This window comes from Leptinotarsa decemlineata, unplaced genomic scaffold, assembly GCF_025532065.1.
Source record: "Leptinotarsa decemlineata unplaced genomic scaffold, Ldec_3_MD MMD2_tig00000576_RagTag_RagTag, whole genome shotgun sequence".
NCBI lineage: Eukaryota > Metazoa > Arthropoda > Insecta > Coleoptera > Chrysomelidae > Leptinotarsa > Leptinotarsa decemlineata.
In genome coordinates, this window is record NW_027412551.1 from 2,789,747 (window position 1) to 2,809,183 (window position 19,437).

The 19,437-nt window shown below is 34.7% G+C and overlaps 2 protein-coding genes across 2 annotated transcripts in view; one reads left to right on the top strand and one right to left on the bottom strand.

Annotated features, from left to right (window-relative positions):
* The window catches only part of LOC141481958 (uncharacterized), a 62,592-nt gene extending 55,935 nt beyond the window's left edge, over positions 1 to 6,657 (top strand). The window contains exon 3 of the mRNA XM_074174455.1: positions 6,259 to 6,657. Coding sequence (XP_074030556.1) covers positions 6,259 to 6,657 — 399 coding nt within the window. The remainder of the gene's footprint in view (positions 1 to 6,258) is intronic.
* Positions 6,658 to 6,721: 64 nt separating this feature from the next.
* On the bottom strand, positions 6,722 to 8,096 carry LOC141481959 (uncharacterized). Its single transcript, XM_074174456.1, has 4 exons — positions 7,578 to 8,096; positions 7,297 to 7,518; positions 7,152 to 7,240; positions 6,722 to 6,731 (listed from the first exon to the last, which is right to left on the bottom strand). Exons 1-4 carry the CDS (start codon positions 7,746 to 7,748, stop codon positions 6,722 to 6,724), a joined length of 492 nt encoding a protein of 163 aa, XP_074030557.1. The 5' UTR covers positions 7,749 to 8,096.
* Positions 8,097 to 19,437: the final 11,341 nt, after the last annotated feature.

Consider the following 19,437-nt stretch of genomic DNA (forward strand, 5'->3'; position numbering starts at 1 on the left):
TTCTCGTCGGTTATCACCAGGAGGTGTCAGTCGACTTGTCTAAAAATAGCTTAAACGCAAAAGGCAGTCCAGACGCTTGGATGAATGAGCATCTGGACTACCAGTATACGCCACCTAGAGGCCTCAACGCAAAAGGCAACGCAGACTCTCGGATGAACGATCATCTGGACCCTCAAATGACTTAAACGTAAAAAGTGATCCAGCGTCCCCTCCGACGAGACGGCAAACTGTATATTTCCGCCACCGGATCCATTTATAATTTTTTTAGTGATTTCATATGCATTCAATAATTTCCATGCATGTTCCTGCATGATAATCAGTTTAATGGTTATTTTGGGTATTTTTTTCAAATGTAATTCCTTTTAGACTATGTGAGGTTTTTTAACGTTGAATGTAATGAAATAGCTGAAGCTGAATTGAGTTATTCAATTCAATTCGATTCAAGTTATATACTGATACTTAATGTGCTTGCTGGTCCTCCAGCAAAGAGTTGAAAACTTTGACCAGAAAATGGTGGATATTTGCTTCTTTTTCACACCGGTAAAGATTAAGCATATCTCAATCTCTGTGTTTTCGTTAAGAATCGTTCGAAATTAGGGGCAAATAATATGATTTCATGTTTCACTAGGCTCGGTTTGTTATATGTTATATGTTTTTTCAGTTTATCAGCTATCGCACCCCTACGAACGACAACTCTCAAAAGTCGAAACTTGTGCGAGCTAAGGACTTACGTGGTGTTACCTTTCAACGTGTGATTCCTAACACGGGTTGGACGATAGCAAGTGAAAATCGACCGTTCAGCCTGGTGCTTGAATCATCGACTCACACATCGGCCGATTGTGGACAAACCACCCACGTCGAGCTGCCCGGCTACCAACCGACCTATGAAGAGTTAGGGATGAAGTGTTCAAATTTATAGCTGCCGAAATTCATATATATTCATTTGAAATAATAAGCGGCGAATTAATTCTCTATTAGACCTTCGAAATTAGTGACTGTTCTCAGAGATTCGAAGATTTCAAGCAATGTTTCTTGCTTACGTCACCAGTGACAGTTTTGCAGCCACTTGCACCTATTTTTCATCAAAATAGTGTTATTTGATAGTAAGTAGGTAGTATCCTTTGACACGTCTCAATTTGATACGTCCTATTTTGAATGGCAGTCGCCACACATCAGGCCTACTCCTATTGCCACTCTGAAAAAGACCATCGTGTTGATGAACACGATGTCAGCTTTCTCTGGAAAATCATGCTGAATCTTCACATTCCAAACCTTTGCATTTGGAATAACCAGTTTTGTTGCCGAATTTTTGTGAAGCGCCCTTTTCATCAATTCTTTCATTTGTGGCACGATGACCTTGTCCTCTTGGACTAGTAAAGTGACGTTGGATCCGTCAATTCCACCAATGCTCAGTAGGTTCAAGAGGAGCCACGTACAATTTTCTACCAAGAGGAGAAACATAAACTCCTACTTCTCCAAAGGAAAATATTCATAGGGTTCTAACAAAAGTATTGTCCATTTTTCCAATGTCATTGTGAAAAATATAGGGCACTGGATTACTGCTTCTCGAAAGGTTTCAGTTTCTAAATTGAAACGGTTCAAATACACTAGTATTTCATGAGTTACAGAGCTCATTGATATTGACAAAGAGTACTTCGAATGAGCATTGTTTTGAAATTGTTTTCAGTGAGTATTGCTTTGCTTACCATAAGTCAAATCGTCAATCGTATCGAAACGAAACAGTAGACAAGTGAATTCCCCAAAGGGAATATCTAAACGTAAACATAATTTCTGGGAATCCCCAAAAATGCGCTTAGTTCTCAAACATAGACAATGTGAGGGTTTCCATATGTGTGAAAAAATATATAACTGATTCTGACGTAATCACCATATAGACCCCCTCCCCCATTTCATCAAAAATAAACAAACCAAAGACCCCCAGTCCCCCTATAGTGCTTACGTGAATCGTGAATGGCCCCAAAGAGAATATAGCATTTGAAGAACAATGTCAATGTTAATTCTCATTTTCTCTTCAGAGAATGAAAATCAAACAAAACAAATGGTTTTGAATATTTGGTTATCATTTTCATCCAGAAATTTGAGGATAGAAGAGGTACGTCATTCATGTTTCCTAAATAACTGTCAGTGATTAGATACCTAATGAGGTTTTTTGAGCAATTCTCAAAATTCACGAATATACTCATCTATTCCCGGTCAATGGATTGAAAAAACGAATGTTGAAAAATACAAATTAATAGCTCTACATCAAAAAACTTCGTTCGTAATATGTTGACCGTCTGAAGGAAATAGCATATTAATTCTCTTGCCCACCCGAAAGTCAAGGTAACCATTAGATTAAACGTCCGTCACATTCATCATGACTAACAATTCTGCGTGAATTATTAACAAAATTATTTCAATCTTGTTTGCCGTAGCTTTCTTGTGTTCTCTGCAACGTGGGAGAATTTAATCAACAGTACCTGGACAGGAATATTTCTGTGGAGAATATAATGAAGTTTGGATGAAAAATAATAATTCTCAGTACTTTTTCTTAAGAACAACAAGAACGTTTCTGTGTGAAGTGCTGAGAGTTCGTCTCGAAGGGAAAAGATGATGAGATTTTGAGTTTAATTTTCAAATACGAGCAAACGACTATTTTAATTGGTAGGGGGTCCAAAATGGGTTGTCTAGACGAATATCCACTGCAAGCATTCTGCTCTCGAATCCCGAAATCATGTGGTTTTGCAGCAGTAAGACAGAAATCTTGGCCGGAGAAATTTAGGAGCCTGTAATTCTGGGCATCTAATTTGGAAAAAAATGTCCTTTTCTACTTTGACATTTTGTAGCATTCTTGTGGATACTATCTGTTTCGAATACTACCTAGGCTGAGAAGTATCGGGCCTATCAGATAGATGGCGCTTGACTTATTACATTAATCGTTTTTTTAAGTTGGTACTAACCTTCAAAAGAAAGCTGTTGACAATTCATGATACTATACACAATAGTTCGTGAGTTATTGTGCTAAGAGTGACACTACTTTTGTTACTTTCAAAACAATGAATCAAAAACAGTGTCGTGATTTGATTTTACACTGCTTCTTGATGAGAAAAAATACTATTCAAGGGTAGCAATGATTTCAAAAGTGTTATGAGCACTATGCTCCATCAGAAACAATAATCAAACGTTGGTTTACTGATTTCAAACGTGGTCATAGAGACACCGATGATGCAGAACCCATTGAACTTCCAAATGAGGCAGTAACACCAGAAAACATAAAAAGACTACACAAATCGTTTTGAATGATCGAAAAAGAGAATTTGCGTGAGTGAAGATATCAAAAGACTATGGAACACCGTTTCACTTTTTATTGTCACAAATATTCATTTCTCAATTTAATCAACTAACAATTTATTTGTTTGAATTCATGCATTTGTTCGACACATTAAAAACGATTGTTCCCTAAATTTGTTCTATTTTCAATGACATTTGATTCGAAATGTCACATGAATTAATTTGTTTGATGAAAAGTTGCGAACAGTTATGATATAGATTCATTGTTTGAAATTTTTGAAAGTAAATGTTTGTCATATATACTTTTTTTGTAACTATCGAATAATTTACTACAATTTCTGTGAAACATGAACAAAATTCTCAGTTGATAATTATAGTTACATACATTGAAACGATTGTTAATAGTTTTAATTCGACGCTAGCGTCGAGCGGATTTTTGCAGTAGCTGAATTTTTAAATCTGGCAACATGATAGTCTAGTGATAGTAACACAATATTCCGTCCGACCGCAGCGCCGAATAAAAATTATCAACAATCAATTTAATTCATGTATCACCTAAAAGCAACAATCAAAACAATTCATTTTACAAAATACCAATAGAAAGTAAAACGGCGTGCCACGCCTTTTTATTAATATTCCTTTGAAATGAGCTGGATTATTTTGTTTGTTGAATTTCAGTGATACGTGAATTAAATTGATTGTTGATAATTTTTATTCGGCGCTGACGTCGGGCGTATTTTTGTGCAACTACATAACGGCATATACGTATAGCGTTGGTCATAGTACGGTAATAATCCGTTCGACCGCAGTGACGAATAAAAATTATCAACAATCAATTTAATTCATGTATTACATGAATGCAACAATTAAAGCAATTCATTTTCACAAAACACCAATTATTAATATTCCTTCGAAAAGAGCTGAATTATTTTGTTTGTTGAATTTCAGTGATACATGAATGAAATTGATTGTTGATAATTTTTATTCGGAGCAACGGTTGAACAGCGTTTTGTCGTACTATAAATGAACTAGCATGTTCCCATATGTAACACTTGAAGTTCTTGATAAATCCGCTCGATACCAGCGCCGAATTAAAATTATTAACAATCGTTTTGAATGTATCTTTCAAATACAAAAAACTTTTCAAATCATCAAAAAATTTAATTCTTTGTCAGAAATTAGCTTTTTGAAAAGATTGATAAAATAAAATTATACTTGCTTGAGAATGTTTTGCACGAAAATTGTAACCAAATTTTAAATTAAATGCATTAAAGTGAATGTTGGAAATATTCAACATTTTCAATGAAATTGAAATATAACAATCTTTATTATTCATAGAAAAATATTTAGTATGAAAAGTTAATTTGCTATATTTGCAGACAAACGAAAGTCTATTTTTATTACCAACAATGTTTCATGGGAAAACTTTGACAGTCATTCAAATATATTCATTGAAATTTTATTCCCAAACTAACTTTTAGAAAGTGACTTTGAAGTTTCATTATAATTCAACAGTCATATAAATAACTAACATTTTATTCAAAGGTTAAAATTATATGCGGAATTGAAACGTTTGTTGAATTTACTCGAATAATACATTCCATTGACTGTTGAATGAACATGTTTGTTCATTGTTGAGTTGAACTATATGTATGTTTTAATCTTCCTCTTTGAAGTTGATCACTTGATGATCAAAACACGTGTCGAGGTGTTGAAAATAACGATTTGGTGTTGGAAAAAAACTCCAGTAATATTCATTACTACACCAAAAGTTCCAAACAGTACATCATAAGTATATGTATGTAGATTATTTTTCAGCATAATATATAGTAAATTGGCGTTCCATTTTCCAATACTCTGAAACAATATTTTTATTCAGAATCAATAAAATCTTCAATTTATTTCATTAGTCTTTTTTATTCAAATAACACTTTTATTCATGTAACATTTTAAATCAAGTGTCTTTTAAAATAGAACAAATTTTGCGAACAATCGTTTTAATGTGTCCAACAAATGCATGAATCAATTAAATTCAAACAAATGAATTGTTAAGCGAATAAATTGAGAAATGAATATTTGTGACAATAAAAAGTAAAACGGCGTTCCATAAAAGAACGTGTTGGCTTTATATTGCATGGACATTTGACTATAAGAAAGCTCTGTTCAAAGTGGGTGACGAGTGAGCTCACAGTTGACCAAAAACAAGAACGTCCTAATGATTCTGGGAAGTGTTTGGCTAAGTTAAAACATAACGAACCAGAATTGTTGCGTCGATATGTGACACTGATTGAAACATGGATCCATTTATTCAGTCCGTAATCAAAACGATCGTCATCTGGATGGAGAGCAACTGGTGAAACTCGTTATGTTGCTAGGTTGTTGCTATGTTACTTGTTTATAAACAGAACTTTGTTATCAAGCTGTGTTTGCGGTGAAAACGTGTTTTCTACCCCAAATATAATGGAGGATATTTTGAAAAAAGCTGAACAAGCAAGAGAATCATCAATTCCATCGAAAAGTGAAGCCGTATACCAAAAAGAATACAAGATATATCTGGACTGGCTGACACGGAAAAATGTTATGCCAAAAGATGTCACTGAAACTGTATTTCTGGCATATTTTCAAGAACTGGTAAGGAATTTTCTATGTTTTTCGGTAGATTTGGTAGTAATTGTGTTTATTCGTTTCAGTCAGAAACGTATAGTCCGAATTCTTTATGGACTAAATGGTCAATGCTAAAATCGATGGTGACTATACATGAGAAACGAGATATAAGTTCAATGAACTACAGGCTTTTTTGAAACGGAAGAGTAAGAGTTATAAGACGAAAAAGTCTGCTGTTTTATCTCCTGAAGATGTTATCAGATTCCTAAAGGACGCTTCTAATGATATTCATTTATTGCATAAGGTAATTTTTTTCTTATTTTCCTTTTTGTGTGTATTTATTTCCTTTTTTTTTTGTTATAGGTTGTTTTGATTATGGGTTATTTTGGAGGATGCAGAAGTCAGGAACTTTTGAATATGAAGATATCGGATATAGAGGACCAGGATTCCGTTATGGTAGTGAACGTACCGGAAAGTAAAACTGGTGTATCGAAGAAATTTACAGTAGTGGATGAAAAAGAGTTCTCCGCTTTGCCTTTATTAAGACTTTATATGTCTTTGCGTCCTAAAGGTATTGAACAATTTTTTTTGAGCTTCCGACAAAATAAATGTACATCTCAGCCAATTGGAAAAAACATGTTTGGGAAAATCCCCAGCAAAATCGCAATGTATTTAGGATTGCCAAACTCATCTTCCTATACGGGACATTGCCTTCGTCGCACTTCTGCTACTGCTCTAGCCAATGCAGGAGCAAATAAATAATTTTTATTTCTGACCGGGATATTATAAGCTTATATCGTCATACTTACGCTATTAATAAAGAGGGTCATAACTCCCTTGGGACATTATAGATTTTATAATTCCCTCTACCTTTCACAAGTAAAAATAAATAGAAATGAAAACTGAACCATACTTTATTTATTCACGTCATTACAAATGATAAATGTACAATTTTGAAATGTTCCCTGAAAATTACTTCCGCCACTGGAAACAATTTCTTCTTTTGTATGGCTGGAGCTTCTGTTCACTACAGTCGAGGTACCTGCCTCTTCTGATGACAAAGTAGACAACATACGCGCCGTTTTATTTCTCAATTCGATGCTATCCTCCAAATACCCCTCCGCCACCGTGGAACTTTTCCAACCTCCGTGTCTTTTTAAGTCAGTCATAGTTGCTCCTGCATTGGCTAGAGCAGTAGCAGAAGTGCGACGAAGGCAATGTTCCGTATAGGAAATGAGTTTGGCAATCCTAAATACATTGCGATTTTGCTGGGGATTTTCCCAAACATGTTTTTTCCAATTGGCTGACTTCTGCATCCTCCAAAATAACCCATAATCAAAACAACCTATAACAAAAAAAGGAAATAAATACACACAAAAAGGAAAATAAGAAAAAAATTACCTTATGCAATAAATGAATATCATTAGGAGCGTCCTTTAGGAATCTGATAACATCTTTAGGAGATAAAACAGCAGACTTTTTCGGCTTATAACTCTTACTCTTCCGTTTCAAAAAAGCCTGTAGTTCATTGAACTTGGTGATATCTCGTTTCTCATGTATAGTCACCATCAATTTTAGCATTGACCACTTAGTCCATAAAGAATTCGGACTATACGTTTCTGACTGAAACGAATAAACACAATTACTACCAAATCTACCGAAAAACATAGAAAATTCCTTACCAGTTCTTGAAAATATGCCAGAAATACAGTTTCAGTGACATCTTTTGGCATAACATTTTTCCGTGTCAGCCAGTCCAGATATATCTTGTATTCTTTTTGGTATACGGCTTCACTTTTCGATGAAATTAATGATTCTCTTGCTTGTTCAGCTTTTTTCAAAATATCCTCCATTATATTTGGGGTAGAAAACACGTTTTCACCGCAAACACAGCTTGATAACAAAGTTCTGTTTATAAACAAGTAACATAGCAACAACCTAGCAACAAGAAAACTCTACTATTATCAACGGTACCTGATTCAAATATACCGGGAAGGTAATGAATTGGTACATTTTTCCGTTTCAAAAATGAACAAAATTTTATTGAAATCGGTCAGAAATAAAATTATCTATGTACCACGGGAATTAATGAGCCTTAATAACCTCAGGCAATTGCTGTCCCTCGGGCCAGAGGCCCTCGGGACGCAAACTTTGCCATCGGTAATTAAGGCCCTCCTAATTCCCTTGATACATAAATAACTATTACACACACACTTTAACTATCAACTCTACAAAATGCATTAGCGATTGGTTTGTTTATCTACCTGTCAATTAGAGTTCCATTGACGTAACGAAACTTGTAATTCATCGCCAGTTTACACCTTCTGGAGGATATAAGTGTATAAAGTACAAAGCGAAGCGATTCAGCAATCTCTGTAATTACGACGGAGTCGTGTACTAACAATCTTACATCTTACTTTCACTTCGGTGTAGGTATCGAATAAAGCAAATGTTCGATCTGGTGTTCATGTATCTAGCTACCTGGTTTGACAGTGCCGTTGTATTATGCAAAATTGACGTTTGTTACTGTTGAATCATGACTCGAAATGCTTTCAGTCGATAGCGTTACATAAAGCACCTGATTTGGTTCTCACCTGCATACTTCACTCGTGTATCTAAACGCTCTAGTGTGCTCTTGTTACACAGAAACGTGATTTATATAAGCGTTTAGAAAAATCTAGAATTTTGCATAGATATTTCAAGCACAGTATAATTCAAATCTCTCGAATATTATCGGCAACTGCCCAAAAGATACCAGTTTAAAAAAATATTATGGTTTAATCCTCTGTGTTCAAGATGATGAGGCCAACGGAAACCATGTGGGATTCAAAGTCTTTTGAATTACAAAAAAACTACACGTCCACCCAAATAAAGTTTTCAAAATTTAGGAGGTTCCGATCAGTTCCGGGGATATTTAAAAAAATCCGAAATTTGCCGAAACATAAACGCGTTTTTCTTATCACCGTTCTGCAAGATATGCAAGATGGCGTTTACAGCTTTTCAATATTACGTTTCATCTCTAGCAGGAAACCGTCAGTAATCTTTTTTATATGAACCGAAACCACAGTTGTTTTCAAATAATTATAAGCTGACTGGTATGAGTCAACCTATTAATACGGAGGCATTACTGGAATTTTTAAGAACAAAACTATTATCTTGCTCTTCTGGTTATTGATTCAAATGTGCCCAGTTGGAATGACTAGATCTTGATTTGCATAGGCAGGGAGGGGCGCAGATCGGTTCTTGATTTTTTTATAGAAATTCAGTAAATGCTGAATTGGAAGCTCTTATTTGAACGCCATCTACAAAAGTTTTTAGCAATACTGTTCTTTGTTTTCAACACTTGTCACTGTAGGCCAACTTTATTACACTGGGATATGAGTTACTTCAAGGTATGGCATACGATTTACTTGCGTGTGAATAGGGTGTGTTTGAATAGGGTGTTGCGTTCCCAGCTTCAAAATGGATGATATACAATGCTCAATTATCACTATTGAACATACATTGTCACTGGAAAAATAAATCGGGTGTCAAAGTTTCTAATGTTGGCTTCAATAGAAACTATGTCAAAGTACAGGGTTTTACCCTAGGGCCTAGGATTCATTGCATTGAACTTTTTCTTATCTGTTTTACAGCGCAGCCAGACACGTCTAAGATGATATTCTCATTGTCTCTAATCGATTTCTGTTTCTATGCTAGTCATTGTTCTTATACTTTGTTGATTTTGTGCTCTTCTGATTCTGATGATTTTGTTTTTTATGATTTCGTCTGGCAGAACTGTAATACAAAGAAAACTGTTGTAGAAAGTTCTGATGATTCAACGATTAGTTGAAACTAAGTATTTCAAAATATTATTCAATACAATCATCATTTCGTAGGTGTCAGGTTCCCTGTTATATTCCAAATTTTGCCACGAAAATCTTCGTGAATTTTTGTCTTCTCCACGTACTCTTATTTGATGAAAAATCTCCTTCATGTCTCCACAAACGTCGTCTCAATTCGAAAAATATTGCTACTGAAGACTGCAGCAAATCGGAACAAGCAAGAAGAAAGGTCATTCCAGCTCACGCCATGTGACTTTTAGGCTGCATCAAATACAAGACGAATGTTGTTCTCATTTGTGTTCTCGACAGCGAAATGTGAAATGAAACATGTTCGTGTAGTTTTTACTTTTGCCTCTTCTCTGATGAATTTTCTTATACATCCTTTCTCTTCATATTTTCGATATATTTAAATTTCTATAAATCTTGTATTTCTGTTTCTGATATGACGACATTGTCAGTTTGCTACCACAGACCGGTTGAATGATCAAAAAAACTAAACAGTTTTTAAGACGAACCATTCAACAATCTGAAAAAAGTGGTTGAATAAACTGCCCAAATTTGAAGGTATAACAATCCCACGTTATAATAGTTCACTCCTTCCAAATGCTTCAAAAATAGAACTCCACACTTTCTACGACAACAGTGAGAAAGCGTTTGCAGCAGTTTCTTTTCTTCGGGAGATTGGAGGATCCGGAGAGGTGAATGTGTCACTGTAGTCATCGAAAATACGTGTGGCACCTCTTAAACTGATGTACGTCCCAATATTAGAGCTGAATCTATATCTGCAGAGTAGGGAGGGTGAGTGAAGGCCCACAGCACTTAGTACACATGTGACCCATTGTACATCCTCCCGAGGAGTTGTCCTCCTAGGTCATCGTCTATCCTGTCACTAGGAGACACCTCCTTTATATCGGCAGGTGTAGGCCAAGGCTCGCCAAACACACACTCTCTTATTGACGATAACTCTGGACACTCACATAGGATATGCCTGACAGTTTCATCTTCCTGTTCACACATCCTACATAGAGGTGTGTCCACTAGCCCTATATTATGGAGGTCTTTTCTTAGTTGATAGTGGACAGTCAGAAATCCTACTGTTAGGCGTATATTTTTCCTGGTAAACGCCAGATATTTCTTCGGCGCCAGCTTCCTAGGGTCGCCCAGCGTGATCCTGGTAAGATTGCATCCTTTGATGTCTTCCTTTTTTTTAGGGAACACGGGTGTAACGTTTGGCAAGTTCCTCAATTGTAGAAGCCGTCAGGCCGTAGGTGCCGCTGGATCCTAAAATTCTTAGTATATTCCCATCCTTTGCTAAATAGTCGGCAAGTCGACTTAGACAAATTTTATCATCTACCGAGGCTTTGAGATTAAAGTCATAATCGGCTATTATGGCAAGCAGACTGGCTCATTCAATACGATTGGAATTGGACATAGGTATCACTCAATTGTATTTTTGATCAGACTTTAGATGTGCAATTTTTTGAATAAAGAATGACAGAAAATTTGAAAATTATTTCTATGCTATATTACACAGTAATCACACAGAGAAGAGTTCTTCAATGCTTTCACACGTTCCATTAGTCCTCCAGATATACACATCGATTCTAAGTATGACATTACTAAAAGTATACAGGGTGGGGCACTGAAAACGAAACAGATATCTTGCGAATGAATGAATAATCTGGAATACGGAACAGTTTTTTTCCCGCAAGAAGGCGCCAAAATCGAAAGTTAAGTAGCTAAAATTAACATGGCTGAATTCCTTATGAAATTACCTTTTTAACGATGTGTCATACTTACTACTTTCCCTATTCAAATTGTTTGGGTGATAGTCACCGAGGGGTGGGGGAAGAGGTATGACAGTTGAGGTTATGATAGAAAGATGTCCCCTTTGGATTAAAAATCGATGTGTTTTTGCATTTTTTTCAGAACACATGTGTTTTGAAGATATTCGATCGATTTCGTTTTCGGTGCTCCACCCTGTATATCTCTTGTATATTTCTTTGTGTTCAGATTGTTCATCAAACAATGTGGAATGAAAATTGGAAAAATGGAATGTTAATCTGGGCAAAAATTAGATTCTATCTAAAATTTTCAAAATTAATATCCTACTCAAGAACCTGCAAATATATTGACCCAAATGAAAGTTTTTACATTTTTACATTTCCGGACATGTTTTCATAACGATTGGAAAATTTCGTCCCTCAAAAATAAATTTTGTTTCATTTTGGAAAGCACTCTACAAAAACAATGTTTGCCTTGCGATGAAAAGCTTCTAAAAGAATTGTGGTTCAATGAGATTCGAACCAAAATATGTTTGGGCTCATTACGGGCTGAAAAACCGATTTACAAAAATAGTTCATGCCAAACTGAAGTACATACTTGAAATTATCTTATATTCAAGAAGTTGCAAATCATAGTGAATTGCGGTGTCATAAACAGCCATTTCAATTTATGATTTTGTGATATGTTGCTAAAAGTGAGGTCGGTAATATCATAGCCGTCTCCATATCAAGCCGGCTAACAAACAAACGGTTACATTGTTCTGGAGCCCATGTTTTAAAAACATTAAAAGGATAATTATGACAAATTGAATAATATTTTTTGGTAGTATTCAAAATTAGTAGTAGTAGTAGTAGTAGTAGTAGTAGTAGTAGTAGTAGTAGTAGTAGTAGTAGTAGTAGTAGTAGTAGTAGTAGTAGTAGTAGTAGTAGTAGTAGTAGTAGTAGTAGTAGTAGTAGTAGTAGTAGTAGTAGTAGTAGTAGTAGTAGTAGTAGTAGTAGTAGTAGTAGTAGTAGTAGTAGTAGTAGTAGTAGTAGTAGTAGTAGTAGTAGTAGTAGTAGTAGTAGTAGTAGTAGTAGTAGTAGTAGTAGTAGTAGTAGTAGTAGTAGTAGTAGTAGTAGTAGTAGTAGTAGTAGTAGTAGTAGTAGTAGTAGTAGTAGTAGTAGTAGTAGTAGTAGTAGTAGTAGTAGTAGTAGTAGTAGTAGTAGTAGTAGTAGTAGTAGTAGTAGTAGTAGTAGTAGTAGTAGTAGTAGTAGTAGTAGTAGTAGTAGTAGTAGTAGTAGTAGTAGTAGTAGTAGTAGTAGTAGTAGTAGTAGTAGTAGTAGTAGTAGTAGTAGTAGTAGTAGTAGTAGTAGTAGTAGTAGTAGTAGTAGTAGTAGTAGTAGTAGTAGTAGTAGTAGTAGTAGTAGTAGTAGTAGTAGTAGTAGTAGTAGTATATGTAATAATTTCAATATTGGCGAAAAGTGCCTAATAGTCATTTTAGATTTGACGAAAGCCTTTGACACTGTCAATCATCGTATCTTACTAAGGCGTTTAGAATTCATTGGGGTAAGGAAAATCACCCTTAAGCTTTTGTAAATTACCTATCTGGCAGAAATCAGATTGTTAAAATCAACAATGTTTATAGTGATCCACTACCTATAACCATTGGCGTTCCACAGGGGACAATACAAGGCCCAATTTTGTTCTCAATTCACATCAATGACATTTATAAAGTTGAAAACATCCAAGGCAGCATTATATCTTATGCAGACGATACAGCTCTGTCATTTCTAGGCGATACGTGGGACGACGTCTTTGAAAGAGCTGAAAGAAGATTCACATCTTTATTAAACACAAGTCTTTTGAGCCTAAACATCGCTAAAACTGAGTACGTAATATTAACCCACACAAATAAAGATCAATCTTCCAAACATAAGCTCACTATACACAAAGCTATTTGCCAAACCCCAATGATATGCACATGTCCTACAGTTGATAAGGTAAGCAACATGAAATATTTTAGTGTATATGTAGACCAACATCTACGATGGGACAAACATATATACCAGACCGTTAAAAGACTTAGTAAATTATCTTATGAATTCTACCAACTCAGAAATCTCAATAATAAAAAGCTACTAACAATGATACATAACTCACTCGTAGAATCAGTTCTGAGATATTGCATTATAATATGGGGTGACATTAGCAAAAGCATGTTACATAATCTAGAGGTACTGCAAAATACTATCCTGAAAATAATGTTCAATCGTAAAATAAAGATACTCCACTGTAGCACTATACAAAGAATCAGACTTATTTGATGTGAAAAAATTATACACTTATCACGCATATTATAGATGCATAATAACCCCACCCCCAATATAGATCATAATTATTAATCCCGAGCCAAACTTCATCAAAAAACGAATCTCTCTCGCTGTAGATTAACTTGCACTCAGATATATATGTCATACTCTGGCCCAAAACTGATGAACCTAGTTCCTTCAGACATTAGAGCAATCTCCAATAAATACAAATTCAAGTCAAAACTAAAAGAACATGTGGATCAAAACTATGACATATTGAAATCTGTTTATGAACTGGATTCATAATCGAAGTTATCTCTAGGCTATGAATATAAACTACATCCTATTGTAGGTAATATCATGAATTAGTAGAACAATCCAACGTCACCTTCTCCTCGAATATTACTCTGTCTTTCCACCAGTTTTCCTGTCTTCCAACTATTTGTATCAGTTGTATTTACATTGTCAGTATGAGTGTTTGCTTCATTATGCAACAATGATACCTCATTTATATGTATATGTTTATATATGTATATGTGTATATATATATATATATATATATATATATATATATATATATATATATATATATATATATATATATATATATATATATATATATATGAATGAATTTATCTATCTATCGTAAACAAAAAACAAATTTCACTTACTTCTAATTACGAATATGTTTTCCACAATATGGAAAAGAAATAAACGTCCGCAATATTCAGAAAGAAATGAGCCACGTGATAGTAAATACGCTATATGCAATATTATATAACTATGTACTTCAGAGAAACATTTGGTTACGAAAAAAGCATACAAATTGTACTCCAGAACATTCTGATGAGTTTGAAAAACGAGAAATTGCATTTTTAGATAATTTGTTTCATCATCTCATCATTCCACAATAGCTACTTTGAAAGATTTCCAATTGAACGATTTAGCGGATTTTTAAATATTGATAAGGAATTGCATTGTTAATAACGCTAGTATCATGAAGAGTGAATTGATTTTTAAAACCAATTTCTGATACTGATGAATACAGAATAAAGAGACTTATTTGTTAAAATGAATGATAACCATCACTAACAGATTTCTCAAAAACAATTTCCGAATCAGCGCATCAGTAAACATAAAAATAGTTGCTAACTAACGAAATTGAAAAAATTGAGATAAAAAATTCTTGTATCCGCCTATCTTGTCCATTCATGCCAATGCTCCGTAGTCCCATAATTGTCTTCTATTCTGAAAACCAATCTCTCGTGGTACTTGTTATTACATAACTCTATTCTTGTTAATACAAATCTTAGCTACAATAATGGAGTGTTCCAATTAGTTTCGAATAATCTCCAATATCTCCACACTCTGATTAGATTTATTCAATTATTTTTAAAAATATTGTTGGTCTCGCCCATCCAATCAATTATTTGTCATATATGATTATTTATGATTTTATTAAAAGTGGCCAGTCAGTTTGATAATCGGTTTCAGATATCGCTGATAATGATTTCTCGTTAGTTCTGATAGAGTGGTTTCGAGATGCTGTGTCTTGAGTCAATGCACTCGTGGGTTTTCCATTACCACGGAAACTATTAAAGAACGCAACCGATGATACTTAATGGAAGTCTAAATTAATGCTTTTTTTACTCAACACAAAGATCGAATCCAATCAAATAGAGAAGTTATGGTGTTAAATCACCATTTTTTGTATGAGAATAAAAAGGAGTTGAAAATGAGTCAATGAATTTATAACATTGTAGTCTTGTCGAAGTAAATATTGGTTTCGAGTTTACAAGAAAGTGTCTGACCTGATTTGATCTGAACGAAAAAATCCAAATCGGAGAATTATTGATTAACTTCTTACATGTTTTCGATTCCGTAAATCATATACTACTATTTTTCAAGTTAAAGCAATATTACTGAAGTTTTTTCCCAACACTAACTCGGTATTTTAACACCTCGACACGTGTTTCGATCACCAAGTGATCATTTTCAAGAGGAAGATCAAACTGTTTGATTTTCCTCTTGAAAATGATCACTTGGTGATCGAAACACGTATCTAGGTTCAAAAATAACGGTCGGGTGTTGGGAAAAAACTCCGGTAATATTCTTTGAAGGTACTGTTGAAAAATTAGACAAAGTATTTTCCAGGGTTTGATCCTTGGTCACTTGTTATTTTCAATATATGGGAATGATCAATCAACTAGCTCCATGATCGCTGACGTATAAGCAGGTGCATAATCCTAATTTGAAAGTCATGAATGTTTTCTTACAATACCGGATATTTTCTTACTATTGCTCTTTATTCTTCGAATGATCATGTGGCAAAAACTCCTGATGCACTACACCACTATGATCCAAGAAAACAGGGAACCAAACCTTAACATTTCATCGAACTTGGCGTGTTTTTTTAGTCTTGGGGTGTTCCAATCATATACCCATAGTTCGTCACCAGTTATGACCCTTCTTTTTGATGAAAATTCAGCAATTTTGGATGAGAACTTTGCTGCCACACGCTTCATGCCCTAAACTTTCAAAAAAATCGTTTGTGCGCTGTGGCGACCAGGGTGAGTGTCGTCATATTCACATCATTTCGACCTGTGAAACCACTTGTAAACATTTTTTCAACTCAGAATACGATCATCGTGTGCCACTGTCAACATTTGAATATTTTTGTGTACTTAATTCCAGTTTTTACACAAAATTTGATGCTAATCCTCTGATCCATTTTTTCGATAGCAAGAAGAAGTAGTGTCATCAACATATTCAATATTCCTCCCCACACGTATACCAAGATTTCAGTTCTGCCCAATTCCTGATAGGTTAGTGAATTCCCCAGTCTGAATTGAACTATTTCTCCTTCTTCAAAAGGTTTGAGGAGAAAGATACAGAGGTACACACAGCTGAAGTACTTTCCTGTATACTGTTTTTACGGTTAGCTCATATCTCTCCCAACCTAACCAGCTTCCGTCACTCATGCAAATATAGGTCACGATACAGTGGTTTGTTAGCTAGTCATGTAACCATCTAATGCCTGTTAGAACTCCCACAGTTACAAATGGGCCCCGATGTCAACATTCATGTCGTCCTCCTGTGATTATGCTATGCCCAGTGCTCAATATCCACACAAAGGACTATTAGTGAACAAATAGTAATTTCCCCATGAGTTTTCCTCAGATGTCTCCAGGGTTTTGCTATATTTAGTCAATGTTTTTTTTCATACACCTGATTCCATTACAATTTGAAGAGTACTCTAGTTTATTCTTTCTTCCGTGCTATATCTTCATTGTACCAGGAAACATTCATAATGAGGCCATGGTTCTCTGGGTGAAAATATTCGTTGTTTGTAGAAGTAGCACCAGCTCTGTAGGATTCATTTTCACAAAACACATCCAGTCTAAGCAAATTCATTGGTCTTGGTCTCGGTCTCGGTCCCAGTTTATAAATCGAAACTTCTGATGAGATACGATTGAGGTAAAAGACTCTCTCATTTAACAACTTTCTGAACATGACAAATTATTTGTTTGAACAAAGTTACTTATGAGCATAAAGTAACGTCTATCAGTTCATTGTCTTCAAGTTATGTTGGTACAGCTTTTCTTGAGTTCACTTATCATTTTTATAAGAAGAGCAACTTCAGAGAAAGGACATAGGCGGTGTTACGATTGAAAAAAAATCTGAACTGGTAGATTGTGTACGAATAGAAACTGAAGTACCAAACGTTTCGTCTGCTACTGCATCAGACATCATCAGTGTTATGTACATTGACTGCAAGGATAGAAAGTACATATATTTTGAAGTTTCAGCAATTTCTGTGGTTCAAATTTTGAATTCGATCCATTCAACATTATGTCACTTGAATATCAATAAATAATATAACTCCAGTCAACAGTTTCTTTAAATATGAATACTCTGGGAAAAAATATATTCAACAACCTCCATGATCTAAATAAATTCATAAAAAAATCCAATTGATCCTAAAAACAAATTTTCAACTAATTATATCAACATTGTTCACATGAAGATTGAAAATTAATTGCGTCTTCGTCTCAAGGCCCAACACTAATGAGCAAAAGGTTAGTTTTTGATCTTGAAATTAATTAAAACAATTTCGTTTCGAAAGCCGTGCTGGTGAGATCGTGTAAGAATTATGATTGATGGGTCAAAATTAGCATAATTTGTTCTCTATTTTAGTCCCAGATCAGTGTCAGTAGTGTTAAACATACCACCCACAGTGAGTTGAGGTTGTTGAAGACATGGTAACCAGAGCCGGGCACTGAACTTCGCCGTCTTCAAGGGTATCTGAATGTACATCAGTTTAGGACTGATACAGACGAAATGAAAAATTTAATCTGTCATGAAAAGTTTGATTAAAACTGAATTATTGTGAAACAAAATAATCCAGTTCGATTTTGTCGGTTTTTTCTATCAGATAAGTTTATTTCACTATAAGTATCTATGAAATATATGTTTTCAACTCCTGCTAGTGATAAAAGATACAGGGCGTTTCCTAACCACGGTACGAAACTTCAGAGGGTGATTCGTTAGGTCGTTTTAAGAAAAAAAGTTTCTATAAACATATATGTTCGGAGTTGCTTCGTTTCTGAGATACAGGGCGTTGAACTCAAAATAAAAAACGATATTCATGAAATATTATAAATCTCCTTACACCGATTCGGTTGAAGTAATAAGGCGCCCAAGTAGCTTGAACTAGATTGAAATTATTGGGTCCCGTGGTGTCTCCGGGGATACCATAGCCAACAATATTGAGAAAAAACTCCACCGACTTTTTTGTAGTTTTTTATCTCTTAGAATAATCAACTGAAAATACGACTTTTTAGTCGCTTGTATTTTCTTCACAAGAAGCTTCTATATACCCCAAGGTACAGTTTTAGGACCGATACTCTCCTTCATTTATATAAATGACTCATTATTGTCAAACATGTCAACAGGAAACATCATCAGCTTCGCCGACGACACTGCTATCCTCTATACAGATCAAACATGGGATGCATTGAAAAACAAAATAGAAGCGGATCTGAAAATCATATTCAGTTGTTTCAGTCAAAAAATACTGTCAATTTTGAAAAACCATTTTTCATTCCATTTACCAATAATAGAAGCACACTACCCAATTTTGATAATTTGAACATAGAATATAACGGAAATATGGAAGTAATACATTCGCGAAACGACAAAAAGTACTTAGGAGTAACAATAGATAAACAACTATGCCGAGATCTTCACATAACGAATATAATGGACACATTAAGATGCGTATTATATAGATTCAGGAAATTAAAAAACATACTAGACCTCACCTAAAAATGATATACTACGCTCTCGTTCAGTATTTTGATATAATTTTATTTGAATGCCACAAAAAACCATGCATCAGTTTTCTTTAAAAAGATAAATGTCTGCAACCCAGATATAATAATGACAGGTCCGACAATTTCACTTTCTGCTTCGATAAGTTTGTTGGGGGTTAAAATGGACACCAATATGTCTTCTCACAATAATGTCGCTGGAATTGCTTCCCAAAAACTTGAAACACTATTCTGAACCAGAAAACTGTACACACCTCAGTAACTTTTAATGTTTTATAACGCTCAGATCAGACCTTCTTTGGAGTACTGTTC